Source organism: Haliaeetus leucocephalus, unplaced genomic scaffold (genome assembly GCF_000737465.1).
Source record: "Haliaeetus leucocephalus isolate CR32 unplaced genomic scaffold, Haliaeetus_leucocephalus-4.0 Scaffold506, whole genome shotgun sequence".
NCBI classification, from domain to species: Eukaryota; Metazoa; Chordata; class Aves; order Accipitriformes; family Accipitridae; genus Haliaeetus; species Haliaeetus leucocephalus.
This window is the reverse complement of record NW_010972942.1, coordinates 7,656,775-7,682,960: the sequence shown is the minus strand read 5'-3', so window position 1 is coordinate 7,682,960 and position 26,186 is coordinate 7,656,775. Positions and strand designations below refer to the sequence as shown.

The following is a 26,186-nucleotide window of genomic DNA, read 5'->3' as shown; positions in this document are numbered from 1 at the left end:
CATGCTTATAAAAGTATTACTGATTGTTTTAAAAAAAAATCCTGTATGTAATTTCAGATACTCTGCTAATGCTCACATAGTTGCTTAAGTCTAAGTGTATAAATAGGTATCTGGTGGTAGCCATAATATTGTGATGAAAAATGCAAAGGACTTCTTTCAGTGAACTGAGGTGTGTTTTTTTTTAAAAAAAAAAAAAAGAAGAAAAAAGCTCAATGGGAGACTGAATGTTGTATTAATATGTATAATAGTTTTGATTATGATTTTATTGATGCTGCACATGTCTTTTGCCAAGGAAAACTAATTTTAGATGGCCAGAGGGTGGATCTTTGGCTTTTATAAATCACCAAAATCCCACTGAAGTCAATAGAGCTTAATTACTGTACCCCAATTATCTGGTTTTACAAAGCCTGAAATACTTCCCCCTCACTGAATTTGCATGGAAAACCACATAACCTCCTCTTTTTGTTCTTCTTTTTTTTTTTTGTTTCCTATTTTGGGACCAAGATAATGGGGATGAACCTAGAGCATTTCTGCTCTCTTGTGTTTCTCAGTGTTTCAGATTAAGTACGTGGCAGGCCCACACAACAAAATGTTATCCTTTCAGTGGTATAGTAAATGTTCAGTTTGACACAAGATATGGACATGTCAGATCTTTTATTCTTGATCTGCACCATCTTCATGAAATATACAAGGAGCACTTCAATGATTTGAAAGATAGACTAGGTTAAGCAATAAGTAATTTTGTTTTAAGTTTCATTTTCTGATTGAATTAATTTTGCCTCTGAAAGTGCCAGGGTCCTGCTTTCTCCGTGGAGACAGGCATCTTCTATCTTATATACCTGGTTCAGAAAGAATCATGTTTGGGAGTGCTGCTTGCTCTTAAGTAGGGAGCTTAGATGACTGTTAGACCTGTCACCCTAGCTTTAACTAGAGTTAAATAAGTTGACAACTCCTTGAGCTGTGAAACCATTTAGGAAGAAAGAATGTCTTACTGGGGCTTTCTCAGGAGGTTTAAGCAGAAAAATATTATTTTTGTCCTTGATTAGAGTTTCAGCAGGAAATGGAACCGAAGCTTAACTGTCCAAAGAGGCTACGACTCCACATCAAGCAAGACCCTTGGAACCTCCCCAGCAGTGTCCGGAGTCTTGCCCAGAATATCAGAAAATTTGTAGAAGGTTAGTAAGAACAATGTGACCATAAATAAACACTTCATTAATGATAGAGAGCCTGGGGAAGGGAAGAGGAAAGATACAACTGCTTCATGTTGCTGCTAGGCAAGGTTTGCTGAACACAGTGTAGTCTATGGGAAATGCCTGAATTTCAGAACTTTTTTGTGATCTTAGTAACAAGGTTAGTGGAGTATATCTCAGCTGTCTCATGCTCACCCTATTGGCTTCAGGTACTGAAGAGAAAATCATCTCTTCTGACAAGTGAAAACAAATGAACCATATGTTGCATGTGCTATGGTATTTCAGTTGCTGCTGAAGTCCAGTGGGCTTGACTGATTTGTAACAGAACTTCATGGTACTGATAGACCAAAATGGGGCTTTCCTTGAAATTAAACTCCCTTTTTTCTACTGTCTTAAATGGAAAGATGAAGAGTCTGCAGGACAACTTTTGTCCTATATCTTGCTCTTACCTGTCATTGATCTGGAATCATTGTCCCTCTAAAATCATACTCCCTCTTCTGCCGTGAAGCCAAACCTCTTCCACTGATTTTCACTTACTCCATCACAACTCATCCTATCACTCCTCCTCCTCCACCTCCCTCCCACCACTGTCTTAAGTTACCTAGTACTCTGCTCCTCTTCACCACCAAGTGACAATGGGAGCTGGGGTTTTCTGCTCTCTCCCTGGCTTCATAAGAAAGTAACTGGGATTTCCTCTCCAGAAAATCTGCCTGTAGCTTCTGCTTTATTTCCTGTGCTGTTTGATAGAGAAACAGAAATAATGAGCAAAATTATTTCTATAAAACTACTTGCTCTAGGAGTCTACATGGGAACAAAAACTTGTGTCAGGTCTAGCTTTAAATGATTTGTGTGTGTGTTTAGCTTCTTTTGTTTTGTTGGCTGATTTCCATGGTGTCCCATAAAGAAACTGCTAAATTTCAGATCACTGGAAAAGAACTTTGTGATAAGTTTTATTAAGATAAACCTCCAAAAACCAACCAGCCAAACCAAACAAACTCCTCCTCCTCTGACATTTGGTATTTCTCATTTCAGATACAATCATATTTTCAGACCCTGGGTTAGAAAATTATAAAAACAACCACAGAAATATCTCCTATTTTTTGAGTCAATCACAGTGGGTTGACTCTCCAATACTAAGAATACTTCTTTTAGTTTAATGGTGGCTGTCAGTGATTGAAAAATGAATAAATATTTTTGGATCCTTCTATCTACAGGTCTATCTTCAGCCTAAACCAAATTATATTCAAGTATTAATCATGGTTTCTTTCACAGTTCAGGAGGAACAGAAATGTGTTTTTAACAGTCCTTCATTGCCCCCCTTCTGAAGCCAAGCCTAACAGACCATTTTCACATAACTTGTTTGCCCATAAATAGAATTAATAGACTTAACCCATTTCAGCATTGGTCATATACCCTCAATATTGAGCTGAGGTTATTCGGATAAATTTGGTTTTAAATCTACCACAAAATTCTGTGGGAGAGTTCAGCAAGGTCAAAATGACTTGCTGCCTCTCTATAATAGAAAACTTCTCTTTTTACAATACTACTATAATGTAATGGTGATATTTATCAGAAGGAATCTTGATGTTTACAGAACAATAAAACTGTTTGCGTTTTCTAATGTTTTAGAAATTAGGATTAAAAAGGGTTTTCTCTGTTCATAAATTATAGTAACTAACTTTATTGCAACTGTCATGCTTGTGAATGGTGCATGATTCAGAGCTAAATAGTAAAAGGCATTGTTCTTGTGCTGTTCAAGGACAGCACACACTCTGCCTTAACTTCTCTCATCACTGTGTCTCAGAAGTTTTCTGCCAATTTTAAATATTCTTGGCTCTCCCTTTCCATCCATGGCATCTGAGCTTTTGTCAGAGATTTCCAACAACTGGCTTCTGTGCCACCTTCTTAACCAAATACATGGGTTTACATGTAAAATTATCATCTTAGGTTGTTTATTCACTGTCAGTCTTCACATCTTTCTATTCTCTTGTCATGTTTTTTTCTTTACTTTGATTTCTATTCCACCGCCCCCACCCCCACAAACTGGCCTCACTAATACTTGTTCCTGAGAAGTACTCTCGAGAATCATGATCCACATCTTCATCATAATTTTGATTTGCCTGTGGGACCAAGAAGTTGGTGTGATGTAATGGATACCTGAAAGCCTAGCTTCCTGTGGCTTCCCTGGCACAAATAGCATGAAGGAGAAATAGGAGAATGGAAGTAAATAATTGCTTTTCAAGCCTTAGTTTCCAAGGCATGTCTAGACAGGTATATGTAATTCAGTGTTGAAAAGATTCAGGGCAGAAATGTGCCCCTCGGGCAGTTTGGGGAGACTGCTGTGACTTAGACAGGCTTAGGCCTGTATAAATTAAACTTGAGACACAACCAGCAGCTGGATCTAACTGAAATCGGATCAGCACAAAGCAGGGCTAAAAATGCTTTAGCAGCTAAATTTTCCCATCATATCTTCATTTCTTGTTTTCTCCTTTCTAATCTTGCCATTATGCACTGTGTTCATAAATGGTCAGGATACCTAGAAGAACCACTAGTACTGCCCTGAGCTCTTTCTGGCTGAAAACCTAAAGCATGGTACAGAGATTTACCTCCCTGATTTCCCTCTTATTTGCCTGATTCAGAAGAAAGAAAAGATGCCCCCTAATTTGACTGCTTAGTTGGGCTTATGAGAAAAAGTTGGAACAAAGTCCTGGGATTTTAGAAGAATCTTCATGTTTTTTTATAAGTAAAAGGCAGTATTTTAACAATTGAGGAAAGCAGATATGTTTGTCTCTTCTAGCGCGTTCTAGAGGAAGTAGTCAAAGGAGACCACAGATGTAACTTTGTTCACCATGGGGAAAAAAATTGTTGTAATTAAAACCTCCAAATGTTATGAACATACTTAACCATTACTGATGAATGCTAAGTAAGGATGAATGCTTTCAGTAAACGCATCTCCTTATTGAAAACTGACTCATTTTTATTTTCATAAAAATATCACAGGCTATTGTAATTTTTTACTCATTGTTCTGTTGCATCGTAGAATGTGTTGTATTAGATTAGACTGATTAGTGCTTTAGAACAGAAGGAGACATGGGAGCCACACAAAAATGAGGCGTTTTAAGTCCTAGATCTTAGGATTCTTTTTATTTACTTTGTTTAATAAGTATGAAGAAATGGAAAACTCAGAATGCCTTGAGGATGGTCGTTCTGGTCTGTCAATTTTCTTTTTATTAGTATCGGAATTGGGAGAACAGTTTTTAAAAAAAATCTATGAGGGTTTGCACAGATTAAAAAAAAAAAAAACGAACAGAAAAAAACAACCAAACCTTCCTTGACAGTAGATTTAAAACATTATGTGGAGATTGCTTTGTCTCATTTCATTTGTCCTCCCATATCATTAGAGAAAGAAAAGTTGTCTATGGTTACAGTAAAAGGCAGCCCTAGAAGGCTAATCAAGTTGATAGAAATCAAGAGTTCTCTGAAATAATATACAGAGTCTAGGAAGATTTATCTGGAGCTAAGTAACTAAAGAAAAGATGAAAGTTATTTCTTGGAGTGACTGGGCCTACTAAATTGTTAAACCAATAAAGATAAGTTGTTGGCACAAGCAGATCTTTGAAGATGGAGTGCTTGATTTTGGTGCAGGAGAGAGCAGTAGTCAGGGCAGGAATTCAACAGTCACTGAACAGAGAAAGAATAATGTAGGTACGTGATTCTGGATGTAACATGAGAATTGGGAAGCACAAGAGGAAAAGCTGAGGGATGACTCAAGTAGGAACCAGGAAAATCAACAAGATGGGTGGAAAGAAAGGGACCCTTTAGAAGCAAAGTAAAACCAAAACTGGTCAGCATAACAACAGAACGGTATAAAGAGAACAAAGAGGAGGAGAAATTTCTGTAGTTGCTTTTTTCCCAAATTAAAAAAAGGTAAGATCTTTGGTCAAAAGAAGAGGTGTTTTAGAGGAAGTCAGATTTCTAGTCAGCTAGTCACATAACTGCATGAGGAAGTGCAGTTGTTTTGCTAGCACAATAATTTTAAGTTTAAACAGGAAATACTATGCAATTGAGAAAGTACACATCTATTTTAATTTAAATTAGGAGTGAGGAGTGAAGGATCCTTTCAGTCATTAAAGGTATAAGACATGTATTTCAACTTAAATCATGAAACATGCAGTGCAAATCTCAGTCTTATTTCAAAAATATTTTCAGGTGTGAGAAACAAAATAAAACTAAAATCTAGCCTTTACTGGCAAAGATCAGAATAGCAGAATAGCATGATAAAAAAAAAAAAAGAAGTACAAAAGAATGTTTAAGAATAAAAGAAGCTGAAAGCATCTTGCATTACAAATCATATAATCTAAAGATAAATTGCTAGGGAGTTATTCCTTTCCATATGCCATGTAGCAAGACGGGGTGAAAACTTCCATAGCATTTGGAATTTGTTGAAAAGCAAATGGTTGACATCCAAAGTTCATTTCTAACCCCAGGTAAGTCTCTACTTATACAAATAACCTAAAAATACTTTCTTGCCTGTGGGTATATTTTGAAATAGAGAAGACTTACAGCAATGATAAAGGAGAGTTGCAGTGTCCCGTAATTTTCCCATAAGCAGGAAATCATTATTTATAGATACCTCAAATGCTTTTGAATTCAGAGATCCAACAAATCTCATATAAAACAAGCTGCAAGTAATAGCCTTAATGTATCTAAATTCTTCAGACAAAATCTATATTTCCCTGTATTGTATTTTCAGTTACTAAGCTATGTTCAGACAAGATGCTAAGTTATTAATCTCTGTAAGTTTTTTTTCAAAAGACAGAAGGCTAAGGCAAAGACCTATCACCAGGCAATTTTCAAGAATAACCAGTAATTTTGAGTGTTTTGATGCCTTTATTTGAGATACTGTGGGCATGAGATTCAGAAGCATAGGTACTGCTAGTTCTTTTCACAATGTGCGTACAGCACAGATGAAGATCAGGCTTGAAAGGTTTTCTTCTTTTTTAAGCATAGTCACCTTTGGGGAAGATTCTGGCTTTTCATAGATACGTTCAAGTACACACAGAATCCAGACTGTGCTGTTGATTAGAGTCAACTCCAATGTCAGTTCTGTCATCTGAGTTGTGTTCAAATTTCAAACGATTCAAATTTCAAACATATTAGGTTAGGGTTTAGTAGGGGGCAACATATTCCCAAATTGTCCTATTGTCCATATACCCCATAGCAGCTCTGCTGGTCCACTGAGCAGGGCTTGGAATAGGACTGCACAGAAAACTGAGTGTATGAAAGAAAGTTTGGAAAGATGCGAAAGCATGTGAAGTAGCAGTGTGTTCCTACAGGCAGTTACTGTAAGATAACTGATGTGCTCGAAGTTCAACACTCTCTAAGGTTATGGCAGCTTTTTAATCTGCCTGTTCCTTGCAGTGGTGGTTAACACATTTAAATTTGTGCTCTGGTACGTAGTAGAGGGGAAGAATCACTCCCTTCAGCCTGCAAACTTTGAGAAGTTCACCCCCCCCCCCAAAGAAAAAAAAGTGTCAAGAGATATAAAACCAAATTTTTATCACTGTAAATGAAGACTTTTTTTTAATCTATACTTTTTTACTTCATACATTGTTAAGTGACAAGAAATGTTTGAAGCAAAATAAAATCCTGAAGGCTGAGAACAAAGTGAAAATGCTGTTGTATTTTTCCTGGATGCTTTGGTATACATTAAAATGAGGATAATTTGAGATTTTTAAGTATGGAACGAGAGAGGGAAAAGAAAAAATAAAGAACAGGGGTAGCGTGGGAATCAGTGAAAACTGGTCTTGCTTTTCAAAGTTTTAAGACTGGAATTCTTCATATGTGGACTTGCACTGGCCAGCTGGTACACATGTACTCTGAGATAGCAGCTGCTTCTTTATGTGTCTTTCTCAGTGTTGGTGCTTTTGATTATGTCAATTTTATCAAGTCATATGTAAAATTAAGTGAAATTGAGACTCATTACTGTTTTGTAGGTATAAATCAGGATTGCCTACACAAGAAGTTGGAGTTAAGCTGGTATAAAATGAGAAACTGCAAATGCATTATTATGTTGGTGAAAACACTTTTAACCATGACCTCAATATATTTTCTTTTTTCTTTAAGAGGTGAAGGCACGAATACTCTTGGCACTTCTTGAATATACAGGTAATTTTGCTTGTTTTCGGAGTGAGGGAAGTAGATGTGGGTGGTTTGAGATTTTTTTTGGTTTTGGACAGAATACTGTGTTTAGAGGAAGGGGAAAAATCTCAGATACGATAACCTGATATCAACAACTTTACCCCTGTGTTTACAGTGAGGATTCCTGAAGAACACAACAATTCCAAAGACATTTCTAACAAACATTGCACATTCTTTTTTTTTTTTTTTTTTTAATGCAAAATACCTTCTCTGGTCATTTACTTTGGATCTTGGCAGATGAAGTAACTACTAAATCACTGAGCTTGTGCACAGTACTTCTGCTGTCTTCCTTATTTTGGGCTTTCTCCTATTTGCTATCTTTTTTTCTTTTCTCTTCATTCCCATCTATTTCCAGACTTACCTTACTTTTCTAACCCTTATCTTTCCTTTGATCTTTTTTTTAGAGAATACCTTTTTTTAAGTCCCTCCTTTTTGGAGGGATCTGATTATTCTGTGTATTATTCGACCATCACCGCGTACAGCATACAGCTTCAAATACACAAAATAGACGTGTGTCTGCAAAATAAATGTCAGTCAATCAGTATTTAGAAAATAATACTTATGGCAGAAGATTCTCTACAGTTTGTAGGTGCATAATATTCAAGTAAGCAGTCACATTTGACTGTAAAAGCTGATTATTTTAACCATCTTGTAGCACTATATGAATGCATCATTATTTCATTATTTTGTTATGACACGTAGCTGCAGTTTTATAAAGTGGAATATAACATTTCTTTGTTGTCAGATTTCTTCCAAATACTATAAAAGTTTTTAGAAATTCCTCAGGTGTTTTAAAGTAAGTGACCTGAGAAAATACCCCAGACTTGATATTTTTTTAAAGCAGTTTTCCTTATTTACACGGTTTCATAAGTTCGTAAATTCTGTAGTTTATTCTGTGTAAAAATTCTTTTGAAAAAAGACCCCAAAGTGCTCTTGGATACAGTATCTGATCTTCGAGTAGTATTAAATGAGGTTTGGAAATGAGGTGTTGGAGACACAAGAGGGCTGCTTCAGAAGGAGGTAATACAGGGGAAGGCACTGAAAGTCAGCTGTTGTTAGGCAAACAGAGATAAAATTGAGCAAAGCGAGGAGAGAGAATGTGTGTTGGGCTCAAATCCCTGAGCGCTGCTGTGACATTGGAAAGTTTTTGACCACGGAGAAGCCAGTGGGATTTTTGAAGCTAGAGATGGGTGGAGTTTTTAAATATGAAAATTCTGTCTGTACTGGAATCTGCACAACTTGAGAGATTGGAGAGACAGAGTTTAATTGTAATAATCAAAACAAAAAGCAATGAGTCATAGTGCAGAGGCAGTAGTGATTAGACCATTTATGGAAGACATTCCTGGGGTCCTGAGAGGATGGCAAATGAAATCAAAATGATAGTAAAAGAGTGGTCACTATTATCAATAGTCAAGGAAAAGACTGAAGATTTCAGGAGGAAAACAGACAGAATGGAGTTACTTTGAGAAATACTTGGAGTCCAAGAAAAGCATATTTTTAAAGTCAGTATTAATTTTATGAGTACAGAATTATTTCTGCTGACTTATCCAGTCATCTAAAGTCTTGCCAGGTCTATAGAGAAGGTGGAAAAGGAGCTAAGCTTCTTAGAGGCAGAGGAATGTAAAAGTAAGGACTAAGATTTTAGGCTTTGGAAAGACCTCAATATCACCTAATCTTCTTCTCTTGCTCTGAGAAAGATTAAGTCTACCTGTACCATTTGTGATTGAAGTTTGCCTAACAGCTCATAATGATAAAAATACTTGAAGACCTTCAGAAAAGAGAAGGAAGCACTGAATATTTATCACTACAATTTTGTGCTTTATTGAGAACGTATTTCCCTTTCTAACTCTTTTGACCTTTAGCTAATCTAATGCCTGTGCCCTCCAGGATAAATTGGTAGGTTAGCTAGTACCTAATTTGAATCAGCTGCTAATGGTTCCGTAGAATTCTACCTAGGGACCTGTCCTGGACTTTCCTGACACCATAAATCTCTGCTGCTTCCTGAATATGTGATGCTGCTCTGTGCTTATTTTCTAGATTATGGATTTATAAAATACTGTATTTGGATAGATTGCATTCTGGTAGCAGCACTCCTATATGCCCTGTCTGCACTTTACAGCAGGCAGTCTTCATCTGTCCTACCCAGCTGGTAGCTGTGGAGTTGACCAGATGATGCAGTCATATTAAGAGCTTCTGACTATCCTTGCTTTCCTGTGGGAAGTAAATGTGTTTGTGCCCAGCTGGTTCTCACATTGCAGCAAAGAGATCTGCCTCACATCCATCACCTTGTAACATCAAAAGTACATAGAATTGGTGGCATGTACATTAAAATCTACAAGATAAACATACAGTTCTTCATTGTTTATGAAGAACTACTTTAAATTCCAGATTTTAAATACATTTCTGTATAATTTTAGCATTTAAAAGATTATTTTATATGTGGAAAATGGCAGTTTGGGGTGTGGAGTGCTAGTTACTGGGAATAACATTAGGCTGTAAACTTTGTAATTTACTTTACATTAAAATGACTTGGTTTTTAGACAGAGAAAAAAATTCTAACCCAGTTCCTTTGCTGTTAATTAATCTACTGCTCCATTTTTGCTTTTCCTTTTTTGGTTTTTACCCATCACAGATAGCGAGATACAACTCAGGCGAGATATGGTCTTCTGTCAGAGCCTAGTGGCCACAGTCTGCGCTTTTTCAGAGCAACTAATGGTGGCCTTAAATCAGATGTTTGACAACAACAAAGAATATGAAATGGAGACACTAGAGGCCAGCAGAAGGTGGCTGGAACAGATAGCCAGTGCAGGTCTTCTCCTTCATTTCCAGTCCCTGCTCTCGCCTAACCTGGTAAGACTTCTCATGTGGCATGCTTGGTCACAGTCTGTGTTTGTTCCCTGAACCCAGGGCACGGTTAAATGTGTCTTAGTTATAAATGTGATTTTCTGTGTCCTTTGTGCTTAGCTTGTTACTTAATTAGCTGCTATTTGGAAAATTTGTGATTTAGATAATTACAGAGACGGGAAATGTTTGTTTGTGATATGGGAAATATGTTTTCCACAAAGACAGTATTATGTTTGTTTTGAGTTAGCAAATAGTGAGTTTACCCTTGACTCCCCACTGCTATTATAGCTGTTCCTTAGAAGTGAATGTAGTATTAGGTGGTAACCAGAACTTCAGTTTGCAAAAAGCAGCAATGCAAGATAAATAAAATACCGGGTTTAGATAATTTTATCAGCCCCTCCCCCCAAAAACAATAGGTCTGTAGTAGTTGAAGTAGACATGCTAGTCTGTTTTGCTCCTGTCATAGGGCAAATCCTTTTAGCCTGTCAGAGTAATTGGAAATCTGCTATTTCTTCACAAGGCTTGGCAAAGAGCCATGGGTTAAGAAACAGTTAAAAAAGGGACATGGCTTTGTAGTCCTCTAATCCCCAGTTATCCAAAGTGCTGCTTCAGCTATTTAAGCTGCTTCTCACACTAGACTGGTGGCTGCTAACCCGAAGAACTGTGAAGCAGTCTGCATGGTCTGCTCCATGGTGGTCTTCTCAACCTCTGAAGTTGCTCACTGAAAATAACTGATTTGGTACATCCTACTGTATAAAAGTCAATGCAAATAACAGACTGTGTTCCTAGTATCAAAGGTCTTCTTTCTTTGCCTTGTCTATCTCGGCAGCAAATTGCTGTCAAGATGACCTGATAAAATTTAGAAGCAGAAATGATTAATAGAAATAAAAGTATTTCTAAATCACAATCGTAAAGTATTAGTGTATGGTACTGTTAGAGAGCATTGACTTGAGCTAGTGTGAACAACTACTTCACAGGTAGTTGAGTTACCGATGTGGGCTTGCATGGGACAGCGTATGTCAGGACAAGGTGTGCAGCTTAAAAACAGGTAAAGTCAGTGCCTGAGAGAAACAGGAGGGCTCTTTATCCACATGAGGGGTGTGTGAAGAAAGCAGTCAGGGAAGCTTGGGTTCATGTCTTGAATCTTGGATGCTTTTTAGCGCCATGCAGCACCAGCATGTCCTGGTGCTGCAGTCCTCAGAGTTCAAGAGTAAATTCAGTTGGCGCCTGTCTAATGTTTTTCCATGCACTTAGTTGTCATATTATCACAAAATAACTGTTGTCTTTACAGCACTGAACGCTTCTGTTTTTTTCTTTCAAGATTGTAGAGATTTCCTTTGTTGTGAAAATGCATGCTACTTAGCTGTTTTCATGTAATCAGATACCAGCAGTATGCATTGTCGAATTGAAAATAAAATTAAATTTAGTCTCTTCTGTCTAACTATTCTCAATCAAGTGAAAAGTATTTAAAGGCAACTTCTTCAATACCTTCTCAGCACTGTTTTGCTTACAAATGATCCGTGTTATTTTAAACAAGGGTATTTGAAGGAAATTACAGTCATTATGGCCAGAGTTCAGTAAAGTATAAGCAGTTATGCAAAGATTTCCCATGTCACTGAATGGTTTTCAGACTATTCTGCTGATAAAACTGCTCTGTCCATAGAGACTTCATAAATTGAACCAGGAGACAAAATATTTCTAGCAGCTTTGCTTTTTCCTAAATACAAGGGGGAATGCTATTTCAATATATAGATCAGGGAAATCATGTGGTGGTTTTCTTTTTTTTTTTCCTTTCTATAATTCAGTGAGCTATAGTTTATTCTCATTTTATAGGCAGCTAGTTTATTATTCTTTGCCTTCCTACTGCTTCAGTTCTTAGAGGAGGAAAAATGCACACCTCAGATTTCCATTTGGCTCTTGGTAACTTAAGGTGCTAGGTGAGGGTTGTATAAAGAACAAAATTAATTTAAGCGATTATTGATTTCCACATATTTAACTCAAGGTAACCATACTTGTAGATTACTATTTTCCTTTTGAAAGGTTCAGTAAAGTGCCCTGAGAAGTTAGTAATTTACTTCCTGAAGCTTTTTTGGTAAATTAGTCTGGATTTCTTTAGCTGTCTCTCTAGCTCAGGAGTACACAGAGTGAACCATAGATGCAAATCAGAATATTGACATATCTACATACTTGATTTGCATCTAGAGGTTTGTAGGTGAAAGTGCAAAAATCACCCTGAGCTGTACTCATTCTGAGCTACTGGTTCAATTATTGGAGCTTAGAGTGGACACAATGAACTCTCATCTGTGTTTTATAAATGAAATGCTAAAGTTATGGCATTTTTTAAAGAAAATTGCTAAAAAGAAGAATTTGTTTTTCACATTTCCCCTCTGTTAATTTACAAGCTAGATCTGGTGTCAAGACAAGCTGTTGAAGTCTGGTATCTTACATAAAGAATAATTACAGTATTGTTTGATTAAAAGCCATGAGAAGTAATGGTAGCTATAAATTACCTATTAATTTACTATGTGAAATGATAACATTCATTTCAATAATCTTGGACTAGTAATAAAAGGGAAGGTGCCAATAGAAGCAAAGATATTTACATTATCTAGGAGTTAATTAGGTTATACACTGCATCAGTGAAATGTTGTGCAACGTTCTGTAGCTATGTTTATGTCCTGCTCTCATATTATTTCTGGTAGGGAAAACATCTGGCTGAAATGACCGTTTCACTTTTTCTTTTGCCTTTTTTAGGCTGATGAGCAAGCCATGCTAGAAGATACATTGGTTGCACTGTTTGACTTGGAAAAAGTTACTTTTTACTTCAGACAATCAGAGCCAGAACCACTAGTTGCCAGTGAGTAATTATAATTTGTATCTGGGTTTTACTGTTGAGAAACATTTTCTGTATTTGTAACATTTTTCTCTCCTAGAACATTACCTCCCACAGGGAGTATTATATAATTTGGGATTATGGAGAATTAGTACATCTGTAGCCCTCCAAATATTCCTAGATTTCCTGAAATACAGCTAACATCAGTGACAATGCAGAGTCATTATCTGGCAACGTCAGTAACCTTGGGGACAAAACTGTTTGCTTAACCGAATTTTCCATTGGGAGTACGTGACTGCATCAGGAAAGTCCCTGGAAGATCTAGTTGTTATTGAAGAGTCATGTGTAAAGTAAGCTTGAAGGTCTTAATAGATAAATGCAACTGAGATGAGATGGAGAAGCATAAAAAACATTTCATTTATTGTCTGAAAGACAAAGTAGATTTTGGAAGAGTTCCTTGAAAGGAGATGGCAAACACTATTAGGATAGCTTTAAATTGTGCAAGAAACTTCCTCTGAGACCCGCTGGTGCAGATGATCAAGGTCCTGAATGCTTCCTCCCAATACTCACCCAACTCGCAGGAAGGGACTGTCTTCGCAGTCTGCTGTTTATACCCTTCACTCATTTTCAGCCAGTTCTTTATTAATATGTTTCAGCCAGGAGAGATTTTCCTGCAGTGAACTTTGTTTAGTGAGCAAAAAGCCCTCATTTTTTTCCTAAGTATCATAACTCCCCTGGGAAGGGAGGAAAGCATGTCTGCTTCACATCAAGCTTTTCTAAAACAATTCCCTTGCTGAATCGAGACCACATGTGAGAGAACTTCTGCAATAACCAAAACCAGAAGACATAAAGCTCCTCCACAAAGCTTCCCGTGCTCCAAAGAATTCAGTAGGGCAGGGCTGGTAGTCAGGTAGGAATTAGCCTGTATAAGACCATGTTTATTTCTGTATAATTCAAGTAAGGACCCTGTTCAGAGTGTTTGTTTTAAAAAGCAGCCCTGCCAAGCCAGGTAACAACATGGAACTGGAGTTACAGGAGGGCCTCCTGATGGGGAGTTAACCCTATGCCTGTGTCATGAACTGTTCATATTGCTGTATCCTCCAACTGAAGTGTCTGTGCTAAAACAGAGATAAATGGAAAGTCCATGTGTTCTAGGATTGTAATAAATGCTGTATTTCCTTTTGGTTAAAGTGCTTCCACCACAGTCATCATGACTGTGGTTACAGAAGACAAGGAACTGGCAGATTCGGTTTTACCATTTATGATTGCGCATAATAAATGAAACAAACCCCCTCTTTTTCTTATTACCAAAAACATCGAAAAATGCCCCTTTGGAATCTTTTCCATTTAGGTACAAAATAGTTTGTGCACATAGTGTAAAAACTACATAATAATATTATTAATGCAAGTCACTAAATTTTATTGCTACTGCTTTCAACTTGGAGACTTATGTATGGAAAAGATACTTAAACAGGAAAAAGCTTAAGTTGAATTAAACTAAATTCCTCTGGGAGATTTAGCTAAATGGAAAATTTCTGTCAACTTTTGCTAATGGTCATTACATGTTAATCGTCTAGCATAATACACACAATATATGTTGGGGAATCACTGTAACTGCAAAATGATACTGCTAGTAGCCCTGAACTCTACACCAGTTGATGTATTATGACATTTAGTTTGTCAAAGTGTAATGAAATCTGCTCTTACAGTTTTATATATTTTACCATAATACATTTGTTTTCTCACTTGAGTCCTGATGTTTAATAATAATTTAATGAATATGCTGGAGGCTACTGTATATTTACTTGTGTTCTATCCCACACAAATCTGAGGAGAGTCTGACTCTGTATAATCACAGTGACCTGACACATTGTGCACCTGAGGAAGGCATATGAAATATGGCTAAAGGCATTCTTCCAGTGATTTCAAACTATGTGCTGTATGTAGATGTTTCTTCAGATTTATGGGGAATACAAGTAGGATGTTTCTAACTACTTTATTTGCTCAGTATTTTTGCTGTCATTGACAGTCACTGCTTTTCTGTTTATCTACTTCCTGATAATGGATAGGCCAAAAGTGACCAGAGGAACACTGAGTATAATGTAAAATACTGCATGTGTTAGTTTTGTGTCTGTAGTGATTTTATCTAAGTGTGTGAATTTTGGGTGCAACAGTTTCTGGAAAAGGACGTGTCATTGCTTTTAAAGAAATAATTACACTGACTGTATTCTTAGATGTACCAATCACATACCAAGCAGAAGGAAGCCGGCAAACCCTGAAGGTTTACTTCTACCTTGATAGTTACCATTTTGAACAGCTTCCTCAAAGGCTGAAGAATGGAGGGGGATTTAAAATCCACCCAGTACTTTTTTCACAAGGTAAGCTGAGTTTTAAATCCTGACACCCCCCCCCCCCCAATTCTTTTACATAATATTTAACTCTCTTTGAAACCCTACTCATTCGCTCTGATTTAAATCCTTCATAAGTATTAGGGTACAGTGCTTATATTTAAATGTGTTGTTTAATGTGGGCATTTATTGAGAACTTTGAATTAAAATGTGAATTTAAGAAATGCTGAGATTTGTGATAAAAAAACAGAAGCATGGGTATACATTTCTAAGTTTATACCTGTTATATGATTCCAACACCAAAGAATGAATCCTCTTTTATCAATGTTGTTTTGTTCTTTGTAGATATTAGCAGACAATAGTCAGACCATGCAACTTGCTTTTAAAAGTGTTCTGCATTCCAAATGCGATCATAATCTTTTCCTGTTACTTCAGATTTAAGGACTAAATTGTTATCCCTTGAGAATTCTGTCTCTTTAAAAAGTTATGAAGACTTAAATAACGTTTGCAGGCTTTTGTAGTTATGACACTGCAAACGTTACGGAAGTGATGAATGGTGGCGCTGATGTTCAGACTGTTCATAAATTGCAGGCAGCCTGCATTAGTTGCAGTGTCATTACAGTCATCAGGAGCGTGGAGTTTGATTCACTGAAATGGTGAATGCGAGGTGCTGATTGCCTTGAGCTGCCTTTGATTTCAGAGGGAGCTGAAAGTACTCTGTACCTTGCAAAAGGCTTCCAGGGTCTATGTGGAATAGGCAGAAGTCAGACATACAAATGAAGGTTTTGAGGAGGGTTTGGTCTCTGATAGATGAGGAGGGTGTAAAAGGAAATAGCAAACATACATGAAGAAATAGCTGAACTTACTGTAAACTTAAACCACACAATTTTTAAAAAATAAGATCCTGAAGTCTGATTTTTTTAAACAAACTAATAAAGGCAGACTTCAGTGGATTCCTTTTGAACAGATTGATTTCAGTCATAGGGGAAAATGAGAACACTGAGCAGGAGACACATTTCAGTAAAGCAGGCAAAAAGGCACATGAAAGAGAACAGAAAATACCTTGGTTCAGATGAAATCCTGGAAATACTAATGTTTTTAGATTCAGGAGGGGATTCAGTGTGTTGCAGAATTTTTTCCCTTTCTGTTTCCAGAAACCCAAAATATTTGAGTCTTAGGATAAACATCTTTGTAGTCAGCTAAAGGAAAAGGGCAAAGATTCATTCAAGTGTTACATCTGCTTAATAATTTACAGTAATACAGAAGATTTCTCCTTTCCTTATCATACCAAGTTTCTTTAATTTTGAAGGATCCCCCTCCAAAATAGTCCATTAGACTCCAAGAAGTAGTAGTCCTGGATAAGAAGTTAAATCCTAGTGTTTAAATCATTATTTTGGGGGTTTTTTCCTCATTAATGAATGAATTGGGATTCTATTTTTTGCTCCTTTCCTAGGAGGTTTGGCTGAGCTGCCATCAAACTAACTCAGTAGATACCCATCTTTAACTGAAATTTATTAGCTACAAATGTAGAAATCTTCTGTAAGTTCCTCTGTGAAGTGAATGCTTGCTTCCCAGGCTTAACAGATCTAAGCTGTTTCCTGCCTATAATACAATGGTTTATGATGTTTTCAAATGGGACATTTAGAAAATCACGGTTTTTGGAATACTTTATCAAAGGCACAAGTAGGTGCACATCAGTCTATCTCTGTGTTGCTCTATTCTGTGTTGCATAGCTCCATGCCTAAAATTATAAGTCTATATATTTGCAGGATTGGGACTGTAGACATTTTTAAAAGCTTTTAAATGTTTACCCAGGCTATATTATGTATCCCTCCACTTGTAAAAACAGTTTTGTGCAACCATATACTTAAGTGTAAAGGATTTTTCCATTTAAAAGGATCCCGATTTGCAAGATGGGGGTTTGAGAATGTTGAGCTATTGCTCTTAGCATTCAGATTTCTCTTGCCTCTTGTCCTGCCAGCATGCACCATTCTGAAGAGTCTGGCTCTGTCTCCTTGTTGACCTCCTGGTAGCTAATGGCACCTGGCTAGTAGGTCCTCCCAAAGCCATCACTTGTACAGGCTGAACAAGCTCAGGTCCATCAGCCTCTCCTAACAGAGTGTGTGCTCCACCCCATGACCATCTTGGTGGCCCTCTACTCAAGTCTTGTGTACTGTGAGGCCCAAAACTAGACACAGTATTCAAGATTCTGCCTAATGTGTGTTGAATAAAGTAAGGACAAGCACTTCTTTCAGTCTATGAGCCATGCTTATGTTAATACAGTTTAGGATGCCCTTGGCCTTCTTGGTTGCCAGAGAACACTGCAGGCTCATCTTCAGGCTTGCTGTCTAACATGACCCCGAGGTCCTTCTCAGCAGAGCTGCTCTTTAGGCTCTGCTTTCCCAGGTGCAGGATTTGACATTAGTTCTTGTTCAGTTTCACAAGGTTCCTGCTGGTCCATTCCTCCAGCCTGTGTAGGTCCCTCTCTAGGTGGCCCTGCACTTGAGTATATCCACTGCTTCTCCTAATTTGGTAGTAGCTGCAAACTTGACTTCCCTCCTCCAGGTCAGTGATAAAGATGTTGAACAGTATAGATCCCTGTGGTATTCTGCTTGTAATGGGCCCCTAGGTGGACCATGTCCCATTAGCTACTACCCTTTGATCCTACCCATCCTTCCAGGTTTTTGTTTTCCCATTCAGTTGTCTATGCATTCAGACCATAATATCCTGTCTCAGATTCAAGAATACCCTACAAGTCATGTTTGTAAGGAAAGCTTCCTTACAAAAGAGCTTTCTAATATATTAGGTAGAAAACTGTTAAAGCCTTCAAAAAGGGGAGAGCCAAAGCACACATGGTGGGATTCCCTGCCAGCAGGGGCCATCCCCTGTGGTGCCTGTAGAGGCAGAACTATGTGCTCTAGCCAGTCCCGACAGATGACTGAGTTTCCCAGTTGGGTAATCTAATTGGATAAAACCAACTTTATGCCAGTAAAATAAGCAGGACGGATTATCAACTCAGTTTATACTAACATGCTATTATAAATGAAGTTCAGCAGATATTTTTGTGGGGGCTTTCTGGTCTGACTTAGCACCGAGGAAGTTAAGAAGCAAGTCTGACTGCTGAAATTTAGTGTATTTTTGCAGAGAAGTAGAATTACAAACTCTGAAAGCACAGAAGGGGAGTGCAATTTGCATGTTCTTTCACAATGAATGAATTATTTATTAACTGGTCATATTAAGCAGTACAAACAAAATTAATATTCTGTGTGTAGCTGGAGCTGTAAGACAGCAGCATGTTTCCATCAGAACTCTGCTTATTGCTTGCATTTTCTGATAGGGTGATGAATTCTTAGAATGTGTATGGATTATTAAAGTGGCAATATTCCTAATTGTAAAATCTTTAGCGCTTCTCCCCCAAAAAACTATTTCACCAAGAGCCTATGTTTTATTGTTAGCCTTTTAATGTGAAGATCTTGATTTTTCCAGTCCAAATTTTCTTGAGAGCCTTTCAAACACTTGATTTGACTCAGCTAAAGAACAGGTTAAACTTTCCTGAGTATCTAAATTGAAGGGGCTAGGGGAATGTTCTTTTTTTTTTTTAATTTCTTTTTGAAAACTATTGCTAGGAAGAGCATCCCAAAATGGAATGGTAGCGTGTTCCTTTGTTCCTGCTATTAATTTCTGTGCAGTGATTGTATGAGAAGGACATATGATCCTTCCTGTAATGGAAGTCTTTGGTTAGTTCCTGAGTTCTTGTAGCAATATTCATCCTTGCTTTGATGAATTGAGTACAACAAAGGTGGACATAGTCATGTATTTGACTTTAGAAACTTAGCCGATCCCTGAAAAGATGCTTATAGGGCATTTTCAGAGATCAAGGAGTTTGCTTTACTTGATCCAGAAGAAGGCATTCACATTGTCAGTGGGAATAACTAGAGGTTCAAGTGCTCCACATCTCCCAAAATTGGGCTTCGTAAGAAGTTCTTAGGTCTCCCTCTGTGAAAGTAGCTGGTACATTAATCCTTTCTTTCCTCTGCCCCAGCTCATTCTACTGTTTTCTTCCAGGATATATCAGAACTAAAACCCACATTTACATTCACAGGGCAGGAGTACTTTAATTAGAGCAACAGAACTGAAACTAGCATTCTCCTTTATGTTTTCCACAGGGCAAGAAATATAATTTTTCTTGTAAATGAAATCTTAAAGAGAGATCTGTATGAATTTGATGACATATGGAAACGGCTCAGCAATCCACAGTGGGGTCACAGCCTCAAGGTTAAAAAGTAATTCACTAGTGTGTGAACAAAGCTACAAAGAAGGCGAATACTAAATATTTAATACTGATTTTTCTCATCTCCCTTCTCCTTTCTCTTTTCACAGCATTGGAGAGCATGGAAGGATATTATTACAGAGACAGTGTCTCAGTAGAAGAATTTCAAGCTCAGATTAATGCAGCCTCACTAGAAAAAGTCAAGCAGTATAACCAGAAACTACGGTGGGTAATAAACCAACATTCCTGAGATTAGTTTACCAACTTTTGCTTTTCAGCTCAGTTTCTATGACACATCTTTAAACTGAAGTGCATTGTATGTGGTTGTTTCTTGGTGCATGATTGAGTAAGGTCCAAGATTCATGGTTCTGACTTTTTTGATTTGTGCACTGTTAAGATACTTAAAAAACTCTTTTCCCATGAAAGCTGTAGCTGTACTTGCCTCCAGGTTGTTGTACTAGTGCATATAGAAAAGGAAATGTCTACTTGATGACAAATGGCGTATCAGAATTGCTAATCATTATGATCTGATTTTGCAGACCATATTTACCTAATTCTACAGAATAGGACTTAAAAAATAGTGTTGTTTTCCTCAAAGCTGAGCATCTTCCTCCCCACCGCCCACCATACTAATGGGAATATAAACTATTTGGATGCCTGCTTCAGCTTCGGGTATGGGTTAGAGAGTGCATATTTGCCAGTATATGTAAAGATTATGCAGCTGTGCATTTCAGTATTTCATTAAGAAGTTGCACATAAAGACACAATTTCTGGTATGCAAAATAATCTATTAGTTATGAAGTAAAATAATGAAGATGTGTACATAGATCACTCTTGTGTCTCACTGTACCTGTGAAAAACACCTGTTTGAGTACACTTACTTGCACATGAGTTGAAGAAAAAGAGTGCAAAGGACTGCAGTAAAATCACATCTATTCACTTTTAAAATTCTTGAATCAGATGGAAACATTATCATTTCACTAGAACTGTTAGGCAGCTTTTAAAGGCAGCAGAGAACAGGATCTAAAAAAAGAGGTTAAGGACAATGGAGAAGGGGAAAGAGGATAAATGAGGGTCTCTTTTTCCAATTCCTTCACCTGTTGGCCCACTCCTGTTGTTGGAAGGTTTTCTTCATGGATCTTGCAAAAGTATTTCTCTATGTTTGTGTTATCAAAGCAGTGGACTTTCTAGATTCTGTTTTAATCTAAGCAGTGCTATAGTAAAAGTGATTTTAAAGCCAGTTGTATTCAGTGAGTACTGTATATTTAATTTTTTTGTGACATCTGTGTTGGTGCACTTCTATGTTAATGACAAATGTAGTATTTATTTAGTCTGTTTTCCAGCTTCTTGTATTAATACTTCCTATTTAGAAAAAAAAGTTCCTCCTGAGTATTATTTGACAAGGCTTATGTTATAGATCAATTTTACAGAAAGCTTTGGTCATGCCAGTATTTGGCCTAGATGAGGTCAGCTAGTGTTGGAAAGAGATGTCTATCAGTTGGACAAGGCAAGACTTCTTGTGCTGTTTTTTCTGTGAATAGGCCCAATTTAGCCCCTATGAAAATCCTTAGAAGAAATTCTTCCTGACTTTATGCTCTAGTGTTCCCTGACCTTGCTTACGTCATGTGTTAGGACCTCCATTCATGCTGTGGCTCTAATGAGGTACATTCCTCTTACGGTGCTGTGACTCAGCTCTCATAAGTTGCTAACCTCCAAGGCCTGGTTTTGCAAGAAGTTACTGTGAAAAAGTTAATGTTCAACAAAAATTACCATGGGTAGCTCTGTCCAGTCACAAGAATAGGAAAATTTTGGATTTTTTTCCAGCCATCTAATGTCTGATGAGAACATTCAGTAATTGATTTTTTTTTTGTTGCTTTCTGGTGAACTCTACCCATTTCTTAAATGAGGCACAAACAGCTTCAGGAATTCACTGACATTAATGTGAAGAGGAAAAACAGAAAAGCAGATGCTTCATTCTTGTTCTGCCATTTGCTAGCCTGTGTAGGTGTTTGGCCAGGAGAATCTAATAAAGTAACTACAGCAGCAAAAGATATTAACATTTGGATAATTGCTCTGAAGAACAAAAAGGTGAAATTGAATATTCCCTGGAAACATACTCAAGTGCAATAATACTATTTTAAACTCTTCACGTGGAAGAAATCCTCTGTGCAGAACCACCTAATCAGTAATAAAATAAGTCATTCAAGATACAATCCATTAACCATTCTTTCTCCATAGAAACAGAGTGCATTGCTTGCTTGTGAAATGACCATCTGATGACCATCTTACAATCTCTCCATTGCTACAGCAGCGGAAGGCAAATGGGAGCAAGACCAAAGGAAAAAGTAGTGGGAGAAGATGGGGACTAGTGGGAATGAAACCACTGGTTGGCAGCGACACTGCAGGCGAGCCATCTGTTGATGAGAACTCTTGATACAAGTTCAGCTGCTTTTATTCATGACGCATTTCGATAATAATGCTCTAATAATGTGAAACAGATGAGACCACTTCGTTGTGTATGGTCCCACTTACAAACAGAGATTTTGGCCTAACTTGGGATGTACCCAAGTAGGACAGTAAAATTAAAAATGAGTAGTACCTTTGCTCAGCTACCTCTTAATTTCTTGTGGTAAAGTCTTGTTAAAGTTTGAGTACATAGAACATTTTTGAGGAGTGTGGTATCTTTTGCGTGACAAATCTGATACTGATGTGTGTTCCTTAAAAAAATTAATTTAGAAATTATTTATTTGAATGAATTAAAAGACATATTAGTAAATTTTCAGTGGGTTTCAGGAAGGATAACCTTTATCCATCATATGAAGTCAAGAAGCTGAATCCTTGCTTTTATTGCAAAATTCATTCATAACTATGGAATTGTGACTAGCTTTTCCACAATACCAGAAGTGGTACAATAAATCCAGGTGCAAAATTGTCCTCCTTGACACTGATTTGAGCATCATAAGAGCTTCTGTCTTTTATGGTTCTTGCTTTAGGGCTTTTGCAAATACTACCTCAACTATGAAATAGTAATGATAAGATTATCATTTTTATGAGAATACATGAAAGACAGTTGAAAATTGGTTATAGAATTTCATGCTTATGTGGAATGGAGAGAATGTCCCTCCACCTTCTGTAAGAGACTTAACCCTAGCTATCTGAATCTAATTAATAACGTAAGGGAACTTTTATTCTAAGGCCAGCTAAAGTTGAGTTTTTCTACAATTCCTGAGGCAACACCCCCTACCCCAGCAATATGTAGGAAGTACTTTATTGGAATAAAGATGTTATTTAAAAAAACCCCAACAATGAATACCTAATTTATGAAACTTCTGAAACTGCTGGGAAGTCTTCAGCATCTGGCCCACAAATATTCTTAATTGCGCTGGATTCCTTTTTCACAGTCAGCCAGATTGCACTTATTTTTATAGTTTACCAATTCTGTTTCTCTGACACTGATAAGGAAAAGAAAGTTACACTCAAATTCTGTGTGCAAGTTAAGCTGCTGCTAGTAGTTGCCAGCAATGTAAATTTAAGCTCATCAAACTGTTTGCTAATGAGAAACATGCAGTACAACCAAGTGAAAGTAATTAGGTCAGCAAGGATTTTAGAGATCTCTATTACTATGTGTTTGATAGCTCAGCAGTTGTCTTCTAATTTAGAAAAGGACCAGAAAGAACCTGTGTATCTGACCTGTACAGAGGCTGATGTTAAGTGAGCCCATTCTGCATTCTCCTGCCTCCTCCCACTTTTCCCCATCATCCTCCTTTGGTACTCTTTGCCATTTGAATAGGCTTTTTCTATCCTGAATCAGTCCTTTTGCTTTTACAGATACCAGAGAGCATTTTGCTTCAACAGTGCAGGGCACAATGGTGTTTGAATCCATAACTGCAAATACTGATAGGAATAACAGAAACTCACAAATGCACTATATTTACTTGGACTGCTTAGTTGGTTTAAGTATTCTTTTGCAAATCTTGAGTCACGTAATTGTAAAAGCATGAGGGTAAACTTTAATTGTAATTTTTGAAGCATTACTGCTTTAAGAATTACTTAGTTAAAATACATTCTGTCCTTTGAGTATGATTTTTATATTTGGTACAGGTCTCTTTCCTGCAGAGTGAGATTCAGTATGGTAGTTATTACATTGCATAGAAATAAATCTTATGGTCATTAACTGCAACTAAAAGATTGGTTGCGATGCAGGCCTGTTGGAAGCTGGCACAGACCCTGACAGACAGGTTAGCTGAATGGCCACAACTCAGCCAATCCTTGGACTTTAAGATAAAACGTTTAGTTGGATATGAGAACAGTTTTTATCCGCAGAGAAATCAGGTATTGGATTAGTTGCCTGCAAAAAGTAAGCCATTTGTTAAAATGGACCTTGATGAGTGTAGGTTTGTCAACTTCTGTAATATTTGTCCAAGCTATCGGAGGTTTGGACTTGATAGCCCAGGATGGGACTTTCAGTCTACAGTAGTAAGGAAGCTTGCTCCTCCAGTCTTCCTTTCTCTGTGAGTATTTAACATTTTATCAGATTAGTCTTTTTTTTTTTTTTTTGTCTTTGAATTCTCTTTCTTGGAAAAAAAAGGGTTGCTCCTATGACATTCTATTAAAATGCAATTTTCTGCAGGTGCTCCTGGTTAGTTTCTTAATCAGAGAAGTCCAGGCACATCTACTCTTTATGAATTTCTTCCTGGACATGCCTGTGCACGTGAGGGATATATCTCAAAGGTAGAGAGGATGTTCAGGGTGCAGGTCATTCAGTCAGGTGCAGGGCTGTGCCTGTACCAAGTATGCTTCCAGCTTCTGGGTCTCTGCAGTATGCTTCGCTGTGCATTGTTGACTGCAAGAACAAACTATGGTGAAATATAGGTACCTAAAACCGCACATGAATATACCTGTTTGGATTCCAAAACTATCTATGCAGATAATTTTTAGCTGATGAGAAATTAGTGAAATCACTGGCTTTTAGATTCATAAGCATTTTTAATGCCTCTTCAGCACGTATGCTTGTATTTAGACGTCTAAACACCTTTAAAATTTCATTCCCGATGTTATGGTGGCTTGGATTGGGAATAATCAGAGGGAAGTAAGCAAAATAATAGATGAGGGTGAGGTTAGGAGAGCTCTACTTTCCTGTAGCTTTTCTTTTATCCCCAGCATGGCTCTTTCTTGTGACACCCCTCGCTATACGATGACCCAGTTCTTCACTCCAGAGATAGGATCATGCTGTGGGAAAGGCAGCTGAGGATTGCTATCCATCCCCACCACTGGTGTGGGTGCTAATTACCACTGTGTAGTAATTGACTTGTCTGTGCATCAGTAGACAAAGAAGGTCTGGAAAAAATGTTCCTTCCTTCCTGCCTACAATTCTGTGTGATTTGGAACTCTTCTTTGAAGTCAGCTGTGTCCAGGGTTATTGGCGGTTACTTTTGTAGCCTGTTGTACAGCCGTAATAGAAGAAAAATTAAAGCAAGCAGTAAAGGGAAAAGGCCATTTTTTGTGGTTTTTTTCCTTATGTTGCTGCTTTCTTGGATGTCGTTTTAGGAGGTAAATGCAAGTCTGTTATGCTAAGGAAGCAATTATAATCAGTGAATCTAATGACAAATGATTTAGCTAACTAGCCTCATTACATTGAACATCTGATTACACTGAATGTAATATTTGTCATTTTAAAGTGTTTCATTTACAATGTAACTTCAAATAGTTTCTCTGTCTGAAGCCTCCTGTATTTGTTGCCTCCACAGAATGATGGCAAAATTAATTTAATTCTTTTTTCACGGATGTTATAATCCATGAGGTTTTCATGTTGTTGGGTGTTCTTGTTTCTTTTAATTTTTAAAAAGACAAGAAAAAGGAAACTATTTTTGCCCCTAGAATTTATGCAAGCATGGAACAAAATCTGTCTGAGGAATATAACATCTTTTTTATTTATACATGCATGTACACACGCACAGCAGCCTCTCAAGCTGCAGGCTTCTTGGCAGGCTGATGTTTTCTGTATCCTGCATAATTTAGTCAAGGCAGAAAATAGATGTGATGGCAGTCATGGCTTCAGGCTGAACTAAAATTCTTTAATAGTTGCTTTGGTATAAATGAGATACAATGACATAAAGGGCATATCTACTTAGAGATAGTTAATTACTATGAAAGGTCTGTCACTCGAATAAACTGATGGGTCCTCAAGACAATACCTGCATTATCACAAAGACCAGATCATATAGCAATTCCTGTAATAAAAGCATTAAAATCCACCTTAAAACTGCCAGATTCCTTCCTTCCCTGTTTCCAGGGGAAAGCTTTTTCGAACCAAATTGCTCATGTGGTTAAGAAGCTTATACTGTTTGTCCTTGTGCGCTGTTGTCCTGTGATTTTTAGTCTTACTCTCCTTTCTTTCATGTCTGTCCACTTCAGTGAGTGACATCTTAATGAGCAACATTAACAGTTTTTGTCACTGCCGTCAAATTCAGAAAAGAGTAACCTGAGGAGAGTTACGGGTT

General features: G+C 37.4%; 1 protein-coding gene across 1 annotated transcript in view; it reads left to right on the top strand.

The window, feature by feature from the left end:
* PREX2 (phosphatidylinositol-3,4,5-trisphosphate-dependent Rac exchange factor 2) overlaps positions 1 to 26,186 on the top strand; it is a 186,547-nt gene that overhangs the window by 128,646 nt on the left and 31,715 nt on the right. The window contains exons 30-35 of the mRNA XM_010575899.1: positions 1,047 to 1,175; positions 7,317 to 7,358; positions 10,024 to 10,241; positions 12,990 to 13,092; positions 15,303 to 15,446; positions 19,797 to 19,911. Of these exons, the coding sequence (XP_010574201.1) occupies positions 1,047 to 1,175; positions 7,317 to 7,358; positions 10,024 to 10,241; positions 12,990 to 13,092; positions 15,303 to 15,446; positions 19,797 to 19,911 (751 nt within the window). The remainder of the gene's footprint in view (positions 1 to 1,046; positions 1,176 to 7,316; positions 7,359 to 10,023; positions 10,242 to 12,989; positions 13,093 to 15,302; positions 15,447 to 19,796; positions 19,912 to 26,186) is intronic.